A 17,302-nucleotide genomic window follows, 5' to 3' on the forward strand; every position below is an offset into this window, starting at 1 on the left:
TCATTCCACTCATGATGTCTGATACTTCTGAATGCCAAGGGCTGTCAGGACTTTGGGCCTCTTAGAGACATGGTGTGTAGCTCTGTTTCCTGCTAAACCTTTCATTATTTGGAGTTTTTCATATTAATACACCATCATCATTATATTACTGGACATTCTGAAGACACTTCACCTAATCAGTTTACTCTTCAGAACATCTTTGCTACCTTTGTAAACCTTGAAGCTTTTGTATCCAGGAGAATAAACCCCCCACATCTTTTCTCTTTTCCCTGCTTCTTTTTCACCTATGGTTAGCTCTACAGCCAGTAGGAACAAAACCAATATTAGTACAAGTCTGGAAGTGCAACTCTAATTTGCAAGACCAAAAATTCTCCCTAAATCTTTCCAGTTCACCAGCTTCCTCTTACTTCATGATCTTTTCTTTACTTACATTACTTACTTTCTATTTCTTCACACAATATTATGCCTCTGCAAAGAAATTTGAACTGCAGATTGTATGAAAAAGCCAAAGTTATATAATGCACTGTCCTGTAATTTACTGCCAGTGCCATTCTCACACAAGTAAACCACTGCTACACCTCACATCTTGGCAGACAGCTCACAGCTACCTGTTCAGAACAGACCCACCTCCCAAAATCCTCCCTCCCTACTACTGTCACTCCTACTGACTTTCTAGAATGTGGTCATTGTATCCCTTACATTCCACTCCCAGATTACGCTCACAGCAGGGAAGTTAAAGATAATTATTTATATGTTTACTAAAGTATATTGGCTGTTTCTACAAATAGACTAATATGGGGATAAACAGGAGAAACATATGGCTCTAATTCAGTGTGTTGTGGAACACTAGACTAAATTTTGATACTGAATCCTTAGCAATAGTCCCGTATATATAGTACTGCAAGCATTGCAGGCATTTGTAGGAACTGCTGGGCCTCAGGACACCATCATTTTTTAGTAAAAACTCACATGTGGCAGGCCCTAATCCTAGACTAAAGAGAAGTGACATATTAAGAGACACATGTTGGTCTCCACAGCTCTTCAGATACATTATTTCTTCTATAATGTTAATTTTGCCATTGATTTACATGGAAGTTGTGAGAAATGGGAAGAGGATGGAATAAACGCAGAGCTATAAACGGACAACTGTGTTTTCAAATTGTCTAATGTGATAGATAGCTTTTGAGGATAAAGAACATAGAGATCTGTGTGTACAGGCTTTCTCTAAGGCTTATTAGCCATGGTTTAACTTTTGAATTCTTTAAAGAGCTTCACTTTTCAGTTATTCCTACACCACTTATCAGACAAAATTCGACTTTTTTTTTGTTGTTCTAACATAAAGCTATATCCTATACAGGGAAAATACTGACTGCTCTAAAAATACTAATTTGATTCCTTTTAGAGAATGACCGTGACTGTTAAAAAGTGACTAATTAATTTGGTAACATGACTAAATCAGGTACTCATTCAATTTGAAACTACTTCTATATATTGCATAAACCAATTGAAGAACATTCTTGAAATTTACTGCTGAAAAGGAAAGCAGAAGCACTTATAGACTATTATTTCATAACACTCACATAATACTCCTGTGATACTGCTATTAAAATTATCAGTATTGTAGTATTTTTCTTGAGTTCCAAAGAAATGGTTCTTTTCAAAGAAAGCATTGATTTGCCTCAATGCACAGTTCAGAAGTGTGAATTTTTCCCTGTAATTACAGTTGCACTAGAATCATATCTGATTTTAATAATAGAATACAATTATTTTAAGAAATAAATACATCTAAATTAAAGATTATCTTCTGAATGATACTGTAGACAGTATGTAGACCTATCTACAGGCACAATGTTAATTATATTAATTAGATAAATTATAACTTAATTACAGGAGAAACAATCATGAGTCATTATGTCCTGAACTGTAACCACCTAATAATTTCAAGATGATTATAGTATGAAGTGTCATCATGGAAAAAATTGTTGACCCCAGAGTTAATCAGCTCTCCATGGGAAATCCCACAGACCACTTAGCTTTCCTGAAACTTCTTTACTTATTTTAGGCTAATGAAATTATGATGTTAGAAAAATGTAACAAATCACACATGTTTTGGATAGGATGGGTATTTTAAAAGAATAATTAAAAAAAAAAAAGATAACTTCAAGGACAGACAAGACTAACTGCAAGTTGTGATTACAAATTTTGGGAATCATAAAAGCATTGCAGATGCCAGAAACACAAACATGTTAAACAATTATAACTCTTTATATTTTTGGGTTTTTTTGACTCAATGTATGCAGATGCCATTACCACTGCTCAGTCCAGACTTTCATCACTTTTCTGCTGCTTCTAGTAGAGAAACCTGCAGAAGCAGAATGGCCAAAATGGTTCTGTCACTACAAATGGAAATCTTCTCTACAGCAACACACTATTCAGGAAAAATTAAGTCATTCATGCTGACTGCTTGTCCTCAACTCTTAATTACTTAATTTACAATGTGGAAAGTTTCCATTGTTAGAATTTAACAGGCTGTACTTTTAGTTCTTCTTTACACCAAAGGCAGATGAGAAAAAAGTATGCCTGAAGAATTTCCTTCAAACAAAAGACTGCTCTGAAAAGGCAGCATTTAGATTTCTATGTAACAACCAATTTCCTCTGACACTTGGATAAAAGTAAAAAATAAAAATTTTTACTTGTTCACATTAGAAAGAGTGTGTAGAAGAAAATTCTTCTAGAAACATCATTATCAATATAAAATCCAGTTGCTTAAAAGACTGTGAGTAAGCCAGGGTAAAATTTTTTGAAAAATTAACACTTATTAACAATTACCCCATCATGAATGAGATGGTAACCATCTGCACGTTTTCCCTACTTAACAAAATCAAACCTTCTGTGTATCAAACAGTTCTCATAGCTACAAGCTGGACTAACTCCTTGCATTTCTGCCTTGAATGAAACAGGTAAGAACCTAACTTAAACCTCATGCTGACTCCATATATTTTCCATCAGGATAGGTAACAAGAGGCATAACAATTCTGTAAAATCTGAAATTGGAACCTTTTTTCTACAGACAAACTTAACTTTTCAACTCAGATCAGTATATTATTTCTCATCTTGGATATGAATATGAAAGTGATGGCTTGCATTTCCATAGCTTCTTGTGTGGGAAGATTTCAGAGCATTTTGTAACTAATTATATAGTATATAATTTTAAAAATATTTTTTAAATGTTCCAGTAAGGTAGAAATTTGAGAATTTTAAGACAGAAAATATTTGTATAAGTGCCAACTAACTCTAATTGCTTAACCTGAGAGACACAGATTAGCCTTCCCTAACACCATGAATAACCATAAAATAATAAGATTTAAACTAGCCTCCCTGCACATATCTGATTAAGCAGACTGAAAAAAGAAACATCTGAATGACAGACAAAACTGGAATCCACCTTTGTTAAGGACTGTATCATATTATAAAGCAGCCAGTTTAGAAGTATTCTAGATTGCTGCCATGGCTAAAAGAGGTGTTCACTCTTATAGGAGAATTAGAGAAACCAGAGATAAAAATCTGCACTCACTGATTTTGATTGTTTCTTAAGACACAGCTGCACATTTAGCACTTAAACTACTTAAGCAGTATCTTCACACACAGCCCTGGCCAGTAGTTGCTGCACTCACATCACCTTTACCATTGACCTCACACAACACCCAATGCCGCTCTCTAAGCACACAACTCATCTGGTTGGAAAAGAAAGAAAGAAAAATGTTAGGTTTCAAGAGGATTTGCTGTACAATTTGACCATGCTGTAGATGAGAAGAATACTAATAGCACTCCAGACACACTTTTCAGACCCAAGTACAAAGAATTCATCTGGGTTTTTTGAGAGCTATAATGCTGTCACACTCTTTTCTTTATGCTGCAAGTTGAATAACTAAGGAGAGCTGAAGCAAAACACTCCAATTCTCTTTCATAATTTATGTATGGCAAAACAGGAGTCCTGTATTGAGCAAATATAGACCAACCTACATCTGCACTAGTGTGCAGAGAATATACAGAGATTTCATGACCTCCTCTATCTGATACCAAAGTACAGGAAGATAGGTTAGAGCTCCTGAACCCACATTCATCAAAAATCTGGAATGAAAGTCACTTTGCTTGATTTCAGAAACAAATGTATAATTTCTTATTTTTTAATACATGAAACTAAATTCAACAGTACAGATCCCTGACCTGTGCAATACATTAGTTATGAATGCTGAACCAAATTGCAGACAGCAGGAAAGACATGAAAATATATTCAGTACCAAATATTTGTAGAGATTATCATGAATGACATTAAAAATCTTTTAAATATTTAAAATATGTCAAAAAGAGAATGACTTGCAAAAGTTTTTGAATTCTTCAGTGAGCCATAAAGTACACAAGGCTTTCATTGTTGGAATGAAGTAAACAATCACGTGCTTGTATTTTCCATGGAAAGTGAAAAACTGATCATTCTTAACACAGCTATGACTTTCAAATCACAGCTCAAAAAGCAACACAGCAGTCAAGCACTTACCAGGTAAAAGGAAAGAAGAAGCTTAATGTTCACTCCACTGAGCAGCAGCACCTGGCACATTGCCAGGTCTTCTCCACATGACAAAGTACATCACTTTGCAGCCCTTATTAATATTGCAGCTGTATTTATTTTTTGGGTACTAAGGAAGCCAGAGAAGATCCTCTGTGCCAACTTGCTTTTTCTGAGCATTGTGGACATTTTACTAAGTTTGCTAATTACATCTGCAATAGATTCTGATTGAAAAATTTAAATTGTAGCTATAGGGACCAAAAAAAAAAAATCAACCCAAAAAAACTCCAACAACCAGAAATTAAGGTCATCTTGCATCCTAGGATACAAACCAATGCCAAAAAATACTGAAACTTAACTCCTAATGAGTAATTTTCTCCTAGGTCCCTTTCCCTAATCAGTATGTCAGCCATCAAGATGTGGTATTTTGGTATCCCATCAAATTCACAGTCACGAACATTGGGGAGCTACTGTTTGTTTTTATACATCAAACACAGATAATTTTTTTTTATATTCAGCTAAAAAACAGTCAGGGTTTTACCTTGTTATTACATACCAATGGTCCTACAAGATTTTGAAAGTAACTAAGCTTAATGAATTACTTTTAATATCAATACTCCTGTTCATTCTTCCTTGAGAAAAGAAAAACTGTAATATAGAACTTTTTATACTGAAAAATACATTGGAAATGAAAGGCAACACAAAGTATAATCCAAATGAAACATTAATGGTAAAATGATGATGATATGTTAGTCTTATGCATTAATGCTATGTCATACTGCTTTACCCAACAACGCAAACTCACACTACTTAGCAGATCTCAATATTTTTGTAATACAAAAATTACACTTAACTTCGATAATGACTGCAAACCTTCATCTTTCATATTGAAATGAAACTGGAAATACAAAACTACAAAAAGTCCCCTTTCTTTAGTGGCATTTTCATTATCTGTGACCCCTGATAATTGCCATCTTTACTCTAAATACTGTAAGCAGGGGAAAATTTTATTATTTGCTAATTTCCAAATAAATGTTCTGACTATTTCTAGATCTCTTTTTGTCACATTAAAATCATTTAGAGCAGTCAAAATTTTAATATGTGATCCCAGTTTGAAATTCAGCTAGTACTGTGATTATAGGAATCCATTATTCTTTGCTTTAAATTAAGCAAAAAAAAATTTCTATATTTTATAATCCTATCTTTTTTCAAGAGAAAATATCTGAGGAAGTGAATCTGTCTTTCAGAACATCCAAAGACACTTTGTGCTCCAGATCTTAACCTGAATAACAGCTCCTTAAATATTCCCCTCTTCTAAGTGGGACAGTATTATCTTCCTCACAGAGTATTCCCAACTCTATTCCTGGAAAAGATCCATTCTTACTCCCCAACTTGATTTTTCAAAACATTTTTAGGATGCTGTGTATAGCAGTATGACTAGCATATGCCTACCACCAGACTGTGCAGAGCAACTGAAAACGTGAAACATTACAGATGACTGCTACAACGCAGTCATTTCTATGAAGACAAGGCTTATTCACCTGCTCAGCTTGTGCTTTTGAGATGCGAATGACAGGGGGGAGCTTGCTGCCACAGGGAATGACAGGAAGCTGCCTACGGCCAGTTGAGCGGGAGGAAGAGGAGTGGCTCTCAGCTGACTGACTCCTGGGTAAAGCAGCCTCCCTCAGAGGGTCCGAGTGGATGGACAGATAGGCTATAGGGCTCATGGTGCGGAGGATGGGACTTGAAATTCTTGGAGTGGAGAAATGCAGCATATGACATGGGTTGAGCTGTGAGAACAACATGGCGGGGAAGAAAATAAGGTTGAATATATTTTAATAATTCTTGTTTATGTTTCGCCTGTATGCATTCCCTCAAAAACCATATTCACAACTCCCTAAGAGCCTGAAAGGTCATAATTTAAGAGGTGTCTTAAGTCTAATCTTCACATTTTCCATAATTTTCAAAAATCCAGTATCAAAATCAAGAGTAATTATAATTTATCTATCTGGACTCTTCATTCACTCAGTCTTAGAATCATAGAATCATTTAGGTTGGAAAATAAAATCAGATTCTTTAAGTCCAACCTCTGCAACCATAATAACTGGTCAGTAACAGTCTAGGGCTTGTAGGGCTTTTAATGTAATAAACTATCAGAGGCTGTTTCAAGGACATTGCGTACATCAGTTGATAACTGGCTCGCTGATCATTGACTGATCCTTTCAAACACTTAGCACATCCGCACAACATCGTATCTGTGTTTCTGAGATTACTACAGTGATAGCATATACACCCTTTGAAGGCTTTACTGCTGTGCCAATAGCAGCATACATTAAGAACTGCCCCTGACAGGATTAATCACTAAGGTTAATACTAAACAATTCTGATGAAATTTCCCAAATATGAGACCAAACTAGAAGGCTACATTGGCCTGGAGAATCAAGGAACAATTGCTTCATCTTGAATTACATTAATTAAAGCATTTAGATAAGAGGTAAGAAAAAAGAATAAGAACTGCAACCTCTTCCAAACGGTTAATTTAAGACAAAGTACATTTTTAAATTGCTTATTGATGATTCTAATAAACCTATAGCTTTGATATACAAAGGTAAAATCCACTGTTTTTTTGCAAGACCTTTACCAGTACTGAATAAATATCTGATAGTGACACACTTAAATACCTGTAAATGAGATTGCTATACATAGCTTGCAATTCTTTGTTCCAATTACAGTTAGAGAAAACCATGAAGAGTAGAGATAAGGAAATTTTCTGCAAGCTTCATGCTTCATGAAGGTGACTTTTTGTTTTATACCATTGCAATTCTAACCTATATCCTTTGGAAAGCAAGACCATCTAGCAAGCATTTCCATTTCTAAGGAAAAGGTATCTTTTAAGTGTGTCAATACTAAAGCTTCAGCTCCCATGATGCATCACTGACTTGCAACTGGAAAAAAAAAGTATTTCCAGTGCCTCATAAAAGCAGCAAATGAGAAGACAAGGTACATGAAAATTTAATTACTTACAACTCAGAAATAAATAGATATTTAAGAGCAAGCTTTTGATAGACATAACCTTGACATACAAAATTTCCATTTCAGCAATATTTCTAAATAACAAAAATTAATAGATTCACACAGTAAACCCTCTTCTATAACACACACATACACACATATACATCTACACAAATTCGTGTTGTCAGCCAAGTGAGATCAAAGCAAACTGTTGTTTAATTTAAACTGAAAATGAAGATGGAAAGAGCTGTTACATTCTTAATTACTTCAAATCCATTAATTCTTATTTACTGAAATATCTGCTTGATAAATATATGTTGCAAGGATTTGTGAAAGCACTGTATAGAGTTCTTTGCAGTTCAACACAAACACAGAAAATTAATGAAGCTGTGGGTCCATAACACACAAAGTCCAGCTCTAGGCTGTTAGTACCAGGTGTAGGAAAAGAAAACTAGAACTGTATGATGCAAAGTGCTGCTCCAGTATAAATTCACTATTAGTCTAGATCAGCTCAAATTCTTTTGACAAATTACCTTCATACCAGTAGATATTACAGTAAATCCCACACTGTCTGTCCTGCAGCCAAAGCCAACATAAAGATATTATTAAAGCATAAAATCAGCACATATACCCTTAGCATACTCTGAGTATTCAACATATATGTGATCATGTGCCCACAACTAAGCCAGATTAAACTGGTCTTTGCTGATTGCACACAGAATTTGTATTGCAACTGGAAAACCAAGACTGATAACATGAAAAATGCTTCTCTTACCTGCAGGCCTTTTTTTTTCATAATAGACAGCATAATTTGATGTAATTTTTTATGCCCAAGACTTTCTCATCCCCAAGCCAATAACTAACACGTTTTTCTCTCTTATTTTTCGAGTTCAAGTTTCCTTTCTTAACTGGTGCAACTCTACATTTTTTATAGAATGCTGATGTTGTGTATAACAGGTGAGAAGTGATATTATCAACAATTACAGGAAGTCCACATACACAAACAATTTCAGGAAGAATATTTATCTACCAATGGAAAGACTGTAGACTAGAAATTTCTTTCCTTCAAAAGAAAATAAAATTATGGGTGAGTGTATGAAATATTAGTTTCTCACACAGAAACATCCATGCTAGTAGTTAATGAAATAGTGCACAATAAAGCTCTGAAAGAAATGAAGAACAAAGAAGAATCACCAAAGCAAAAAGGAAATATTCAAAAAAATACTTGACTTATGATATGAAAACTATTTTATGCTTTCACCACTGAAGTAATTGCTTGCATATTTAACAAACCTATCAAAATAAGCACAAAAAGCAAAACCATACTTTGTTCTAAGTCACAGTGAAGCAGGTCAGTAGAATATATATACCCATATGAGAGGTATATTCATAAGCATGATGATCACGAATGCTGGCATGTCCTAGAGTTTCAAGCTGTCTGAAATGAGTGAACCAGTTCAGTAATTCTAAGTTTCTAAATTACTACAATTTCAACATCTATTTTAACCCCTTTTAGTAACATAAATTTAATTTATAGTTCTAAAATTAACATTCTTGGATCCAAGCCTGCTCTTAGTAACTGGCGGAATATAATTAAATCAGCAGAAAAGTAAAGTATCACCTTTGCCTATTATTTTTATTGCCAGGAATGTGCTACCTAGTAAAAAATACTAAAGAACAAGAACATCTTATGCACAATCAAGGATCACATTGAAAAAACAATGTGTAGTTTCAGGGCAAGTACTCGGAGGAAGAAAGAAAAGGAGTCTACCAAACAGCTCTCAGAGGTCACCAGGACCTTTGAACAGAGAGAATGGCGGGAAGAAGAGGCATACACACACACTTGCTCCCAGTGAAGTGACAAGAACACTCACCTATAAGAACTAGGTTCTAGTGCCCTTCATAGGGAATATTTAAGTATCCTTTATAAAGTGGAATGCATCAATGAAGGCCAAAAAGAAAAACTCACCCTGAAATAGCCTCTTAGGCTTTGTGTGGCTTTCAAGGGCTAATGAGGTAGATGGAAGACTACCCCAAATTGCCATCACAGTTGGAGGAGACACACTGTATAGGCACACTCTGTTCCCAGCTACTAAACTGGCTAAGTAATTTCCATTTTTTTATTCTCAGGTCAATTTATATTTTCTATTGTACATCATTCACCTTTGAAACACCAAATTCCTTCCTGCCATTCATCTTGCACTCACAACACTACTTGATCTTCCAGCATAAGATAAACTATATTAATTTCCCCCTTTTTTCAGGTAATGACAAATGCTACTTATCTCCCTGCAAAGTGAGAGTAAAATATAATTTCACTCGAGTTTCTACTTCAGCCAGTATTTCTTCCAATGCATTTTATAGTAATTAACTTTGTTTGCAACCATTTCTGCTCCCATGTTCTGAAACTTCTTCCTTCACAGACAAAGATATTGTCCATTTTTTGCACTGTAGTACGTAATATTTGTACCACCTCCACTTTTAGTTTAAAGTAAAACAGCTATTTCCCCCAAAAGAGCCACATTTGCATAAAGTGTACAATTGTATAGTGCATTTTATTAGAAAATTACAAGCTGTTTTTAAAGGCTCTTGAAATAAAGACACTTGATAATTAGTATTTTTTACAGGACCAAGTGCTGCTTTTTCTTGTTTGTTTTACTAAAACTGACCTTAAAATACAAAAACCAAACAACTTAAAAATTTAAAATAATTTTTCACCTTTAAAGGTTTCTAACCATCAAAAATTCTTTCATGCATCTAATATTTCAAACTAAATCTCAAAAATCTGTTGTTTAACACAGTTCTATATTTTCTATTATACAAAACAAATCTTCTATAAATGACATTATTTAAAGTATGATGTCCATACATCTTGCCTTTTCCATGAGAATCTAGGCACAGTTGAAATTTTACTGTGCTGCTATAGTTAATTACATTGGGTAGCTCATTTTCACTATAAAGGATATTCCACACCTGATAATAAATGACTAGTCGGTGACAAATTTTTCTAATGAGCTGGCAGTAACTTTCACAAAAAGTGGTGATACAAGAAGAAAAATATAGTCAGGTTTCTTGGCTCAAGGGAACTTCACAGAACTGACCTTTAGATCATAGATGCCACAGTATCTACTTTAAAAAGGGGAGAAATAAAACCATGAGGTGATTCCCAATCACTTAACCATTAACCTCACTTACTCCTTAAGTAAAGGCAAAGAAGTCTCTGTTTAGAAACAGTGACAGGAGAAAAAAAATAAATGTTCAAAAATTGTGCAACAGAGAATTCTTCAGAAAAGATGGAAAAAGAAAAACAAGGATATGCAACGAAAGCAAAGCAATCTGTTTTAGCAAAAAGTATAAGAGTAAAGTAGGATTTGCAAAAGTATTTAAGAAGTGAAAAGCAGCAACACTTTATATAAAGGCAACAAGTTGTTTGTATAGGGACCATTAGAAATCTCTGAAGTAACAGGGAGAAACAAAGTGAATTCCAGAAGTAAACACTGCAGGAATAATAGCGAGACATGAGAGCAAGTAACTGTTTCTTTAATTTCAGCCACTTAGATTTTTCCTGGAGCACATGAAACATGGTAGCACAGTATTTTACATATTCAATTGCAATTTTATATTTATGTACTGCAAACATAATAAATATGTGTTTGCATGTGTGTCCCTCACTGATTAGGAATCACTGCACAAGGAGCTTCTTTAGACAGACAGATATATAGATAGATAACTCTTTGTAAAATGTGGCCAGTTTTGTGGATCACGCCTGCAGAACAATTAGTACTTCCATGGGTGACTGTAAACAGCTGTGTAACAGAATACAGAAGATCAGTCTTCAAGAATCAAGTCCCATACCTGCTGAAACTAGAAATTTCTGCTACACCACCCTTACCATTTCCTCTTACAATTCTGAATGAAGAAGAGGTTTTCTTACCGGAGTGAGTGCTCCTTCTGCTTGAGCTTCCATAGGACTTGTAGGGGTGGCTGCAAGAAGCTGTCCTGCAGCTCCAGACAGAAGTTCCAATTTATCTGTAAGCTGTTCAGATGCAGCAGGGTGACATTCCGCGTCGAGAACAAACTCCACACCCGAAGTTTGGTTCTTGGCATGGACATTGTTTCCTGCCCAACCACCCTCTTTAGACTGCTCTTCTGGAAGGGACTCCTCTAGAACTTGTAGTACCTCTGGCTCTTCATCTGAGGGACTTCCAGTCATTTTGTGCCCTAAAGCCTCATTTGTCCTGAAGTCCTGCAAGTCCCGTTCCTTATCTATTATCACCCATTCCTTAGAATCAACCTCCTGCCTGCAGGAGCTTAGGTTAACAGCTACAAATCCATTGCTCATAACACCATCAGCATGGTCAGGAGAATTAGCTGACACAGGCTTTGAAGCATCTGGAAGATACTCTTCATCATAGTGCCAAACATGGTCCGTGCGGGCAGGAAGAGATGTTTTCTGAGAAAGAGGAGGAACAGCAGCAACAGGAGTCTCTGCCACTTTCAAGTCTTTCTGCTTCTTCTCCAAACTTAGAGAAAAAAAGTTAATATCTGAATTAGTTAAGAATTAATTAAATCATTTATATTACATTTGAGTGTTTTCAGAAGAAGAAAATTAGATTTATATAAAAATTTGTTGTCATATTCTAGAACAGCCTACAATGGTTCAAAGATCCACAATTTGAGACAAATAAGTAAAATGTCAAGTAAATATGGATGGCCTTAGAAATGTACACATTTTTAATTTTAGTTGTAATTCATGACATTGTATTGTAAATATAATTACCAGAAAGGAGAATTGTGAGAGAAAAAAACTCAAACGTGAGGTAACCACAGATGTCCGGTGTACTTAATTTGTTGCAAAGCAGAGACTCAAAGAGGAAGAGAAGAAACGGATGTCTCCTGCAGAAGTTATTATATACTTTCAAGAAGAATGTTATTTATTGCTTTGATTGATTCCTTACTTATGCTTTGCAAAATTTCTTTCATCAAACAAATTCAAATTCCTAGCTCCCCTATGAAGTATTCGGAAAGATTTTGCCACTGTCATCGCCCCAGCTCTCTTCTTCTGTCCCCACTCGGCCTCTGCCTTTCAGTCAGATTTCACTGTGTCCCTCTCCCCTTATTCTTTCTAGACACAGGCAAACTGAATCCATTTTCATACATCTGTCTCTTCTCTACCTTCAAATTATATTTTAAGTTATCTGTCTTCCACCAAGATTTTTTTATGTTGGTGTAAAACATTTGGACATAACTAAGCCTGCTGCATGCAGGTAGATTTCTAACTTCTTCACTCCACTTCCTGTAAACTTCCCTTCTCATATCATATAGCCTAATCTCATGCTACCTCTATTGGGCACTTGATGTCAACTTTCTTATTCAGAATGACTTGTACTGACTGTCAAGAGTATGCCATCGAAGAAAAACTTAATAAATACTAGGGTTACAACCACTAAGTTTGAAATAAAAAATTCCCAGGTGAGGGACTCCAACCGTATTCAAGCACTAAGAATTTTCTAAAGCAATTAACAAGTAGTGGAATCCATTAATTGAGCAGTATTATGAAAAATATTTTGCAGTAACTTGCATAAGCATACTCAACAGGTCCATTCCTGTTCTTCACACAGCATAGATAACAGTATCCTAACCACATATCCTTAAAAGATCCTAGCAAAATGATACCATAATTTCTTTACCAGGTCTCAAGAAACTTATCAGTGTCGGGCTTAGACTCCAAGGTCATACGCTTCTCCAGTTCAAAGCTGTGAATGGAGCGCAGCTTTCGCACCAGTGGAACGTCTCTGTCTAACTGGGTGGTCTCTGAGCGAACTCGAATTGGAGAACCAAGACTTGGGGCATTTAGCATTCCATTCCCTGGTCCATGGCTGTTTTCTTCCTCTGTGGCAGCCTGTGCAAAATGTAAAGTAAAAATGTAACTCACTAGGAGAGGCAAAACAAGAGGAAGACAAGGTACTACATGGGAAATAGCCGCCAAGTTTTTAGACTGTGAAAAGCCAATTTGTGTTTCGAATGGTCCTTAAGTTCATGCCATAGTTAAGTTATGAGTTTAGATATACTCTTCAGCACACATCTATAGCTGACAAAATAATGGCAATATATTGGTTCTTGTAAGTCTGAGAACAGGAGTATCAAAGACACAGTAATACAGTTACATTTACTCTGATACTTCAAACCCATCTCTGAAATTTTCTTCAGTAATAGTCTGAAACCTAGCATTTGGTAGCATCTTTGGTCTGCTTCACAATCAAGTGCTCTTATTAAAGAGAAGCTAGCTTTCAGGCTGTCTTTTTGATTCTCTGGAGCATATAACACTGTTATACACTAAATCTACTAAATATTTCTGTGACTTTAACCTATGTTTTAACCCAGCTGCATTCTATCTTAATAATGACTGAACATGATTTAGAATAATAACTGAATATGATTTAGAGCTGGGAAATCATGATCATCCTTGGTTTCTACTGGTGTAACAGAAAGTACCTTTGTTTGAACTAAAACAATCTCCTTTCTCTCTCTTTGGTAAAAATAAACAAACAAACAAGCACATTGGAAAGCAGGCACCATGCCTTGGTATTTCCCACAATACATTTGTTTTCCTAGCAAATAATGAGTAACAGCTTCAAAACTAGACAGCCCTCCTAGATAAAGAACATTTTAGTACCAGATCTGTTTTCATGTTAAAAACACTGTTATATTAAGAAAGAGGCAACATATGTCCAAGTATGAAACACAGTGATTGTGAGTAAGGAAGAGAGGGACGAATTCTCAGCAACCACTTTGGAAAATAAAGCAGTATTCTCTTCTAAAGACCAGCCAATGAACCTCTGAATCAGTACAAGGGTATCACATGTTATGGAGACAAAACCACCAAGTGAATTAAATGGATACTGCCATGCATACTGAGGATTTGTTGACTGGAGAACATTAAAATCATCTTTTGCACATTTAGAATCTAGCTTCTACACATGCAAGATGCAGGAAAATTGCTTTGATTTCACTCAGTGAGCAGGAATGAAGATAATGTCTGAAGAAAACAAATAGGAGTAAACTACAAAGAGTCTCAAATTATCAGCAAGCTATTAATCATAAAGACCTGATAAAGTGACACAAGTCTCAAAAATCTGCCTGCTTTTTTCAGTATATAAAATGCGTTATCTCCAACATAAATAATTTTCTTAGGTCATTCTGGTTAATCAGTATAAGTACAACTGCCTTATTAATTACATCTTATGGGCACTACAAGAACATGAAGCTGTGCAGAGATGGTCTTCACAATGCAGATTTGAAAATACCTTACAGATCCCCAGTTTTATTTTGTTTCTGTTTGCATCCATTTCTTCCCAAACATCTTTTTCCTGAGGACGCTGATGTCCAGGGGATCCAGGTATTTTCTCTGGTGATACACCAACAGGAATAACATTCTCTCCATCACTGAGCTGTTCATCCGGGAATACTTCATCTGTATTTTCCCGCAGCAAATCTCCTGGGATAGGAGTGGCATTGGCAATTCTATAAAAGCAGTTTAAAAAAAATCAGAAAATTAAAATTTTTATACTCTCATGTGTTTACAGAAATTATTTTCTATTTTAAAAGAAAGAAACAAGCAAAAACTTACAAAGAAAATCACATTTCTGCAGAAAAATAAAGCTTGGAAATTATTTAATATAACACTTCCAACTTCTTGGCTTTCACAATTTATTTAATTTAGGTACATAACAAAATGCAAATAAAAAAATACTATCACATAAAAGTTGTTTATTCAAATGTTTGTGAAGCCATTTCTGAGAAAATTTGCCACAGATCATGTCCAGGCTCAACTTCTCTCCTGATTCTTCTCTATGTATTCTTCTATTAAAAAAAATTAATGGCACCTATAAACACTTCTTACGTTCATCCATAAACACCCCCTATATTCTTCAGTCCCCTGAGATGAGTATGGGTGTTATTGAACATCACATCTTGTCCAACTTACTTCATTACAGAATGTCTCATACAGCATATTAAATATTATTTCAAACACAACCAAAATCTACTTCCAAATTTCTTATAAAGATCCAGTAATTTTTCAAACTTATAAAGGAAATTGCAGCTAGAATTTTATTTCAAGATTACAGAAAACAACAGGTTTATTTCCAGGCAGTTAAATTTCCAGGCATTTAAACTCAGGACACATTATTTAATTTCACAAAATACAATTTAGCAAAGATGGATGAGGAAATTTACATGCAATTTCCTGGAGTACTATTTTTATTGCTATAATTTTAGGACTGCAGTGCTGGTCTTTTCGGACAGTATAAACTGGAATCCTAAAAAGGGAAATACTTCAAATGCTCCCAAACCTCCCTTCCTCTATGCATTCAAACTCCTGCAGCAAAAACCTGAATTATGGAGGCAATTTCCCTTTGGTAGGAAGCCCCTCTGTGGCTGCCACTGAAGAGACCACACAGTGCATACCCAATTGCAGCCGGTGTAAGCCGAGTGTGCAACTGAGGGGTGGTTGAAGTTGTTGTTGTTGTCAGAGAGCCATCAGTTCCACTCTTCTCCCAGTCAAAAGGGTCGCTTTCAACAACCCCAAATGTTTTCATGCTGTTGTCAAACACAGACATGAGAAGCTGAAAATAAAGAAAAAAGTTAATAAGCTTGATTTTTGTCTAAGAGACCAAGTAATTAAGAAATATCCTGATATTTATTATCAGGATATTTATTTACTTATCCTGAATATAATACTGAAAACAATAATAAAGAGTTTTTTATATTAAACACTTCTCATTTTTTCAAGACTTTGAGGCCAAAATATAAAAAATTACATTTTATTGAAACAGAAGAAAAAAAAAATCCATGCACAACTGTGTTTTTAAGTGGCATGAGGCAAAGATACACCATAGACTTTAACAGAAAGACAGAAATACACACAGAGAAGCATAACTACATTGCTGCAGAATACCACACAATGGCTCTCCAGCAGAGGAGGAGAAAATACTACATTTGGTAACACCATGAAACATAGGAAATGAATGAGATGTAGAAAAGGATACTGATCTGCTAATTCATAATACATTTGTGTATTAAGAACCATAATCATTTACTTCATATAATGCTAACATTTATACTATATAAATGTCTATGTGTTCAACTCCCATTTTATGCTATGAAAAAGCCTTTAGTAAATTTGTGTCCGTGACAGAGAAAAAAATGGCATCACTTTCCTCTCTCTGTGAAACAAACTTTGTCTCATTCTAATAGCTGACAGGAAGGCTGTGTCCATATCATTCTCTTACTCTACAGCATTTCTAAGGATTTTTCCCCTAGAAGCTAAAAATCTGGGGTTTCTTCCAATCCAGGATGCTGAAAATTCTTCCACACTCTCCTTTGCCATACCCTTTGGCAACTTAAAATAGATGGAAAGTTTGGATCATTTTTCTTGTATAGAGTGGTCTCACCCATGTAATTTTTACTCTCAAGAACCTTCTGTGTGCCACCTGTCCCAATCATTTTTGTAATCCTACTGAAGAGCACAAAGCCATAGTTCACTCTGTCCCTTATGTACTGTGTTTAATTCTTCTCCTCCTCTAAACATTAAGTAGTGTCTCTGAAGTAATTTTTAAAGCCATTCTCTTTTAAATCTTTTCAACAATTTCTGCTATAAGCCAAATGCAAACTCAAATGCTTATTGATATCAGGAGGCTGAAGCACTGTATGCATACATACTTG

The 17,302-nt window shown here is 35.3% G+C and overlaps 1 protein-coding gene across 1 annotated transcript in view; it reads right to left on the reverse strand.

The window, feature by feature from the left end:
- The window catches only part of TTBK2 (tau tubulin kinase 2), an 81,093-nt gene that overhangs the window by 13,488 nt on the left and 50,303 nt on the right, over positions 1–17,302 (reverse strand). The window contains exons 11-14 of the mRNA XM_058806183.1: positions 16,046–16,203; positions 14,884–15,100; positions 13,267–13,478; positions 11,511–12,099 (exon numbers count right to left, since the gene is read on the reverse strand). Coding sequence (XP_058662166.1) covers positions 11,511–12,099; positions 13,267–13,478; positions 14,884–15,100; positions 16,046–16,203 — 1,176 coding nt within the window. The remainder of the gene's footprint in view (positions 1–11,510; positions 12,100–13,266; positions 13,479–14,883; positions 15,101–16,045; positions 16,204–17,302) is intronic.

Source organism: Ammospiza caudacuta, chromosome 6 (assembly GCF_027887145.1).
Source record: "Ammospiza caudacuta isolate bAmmCau1 chromosome 6, bAmmCau1.pri, whole genome shotgun sequence".
NCBI lineage: Eukaryota > Metazoa > Chordata > Aves > Passeriformes > Passerellidae > Ammospiza > Ammospiza caudacuta.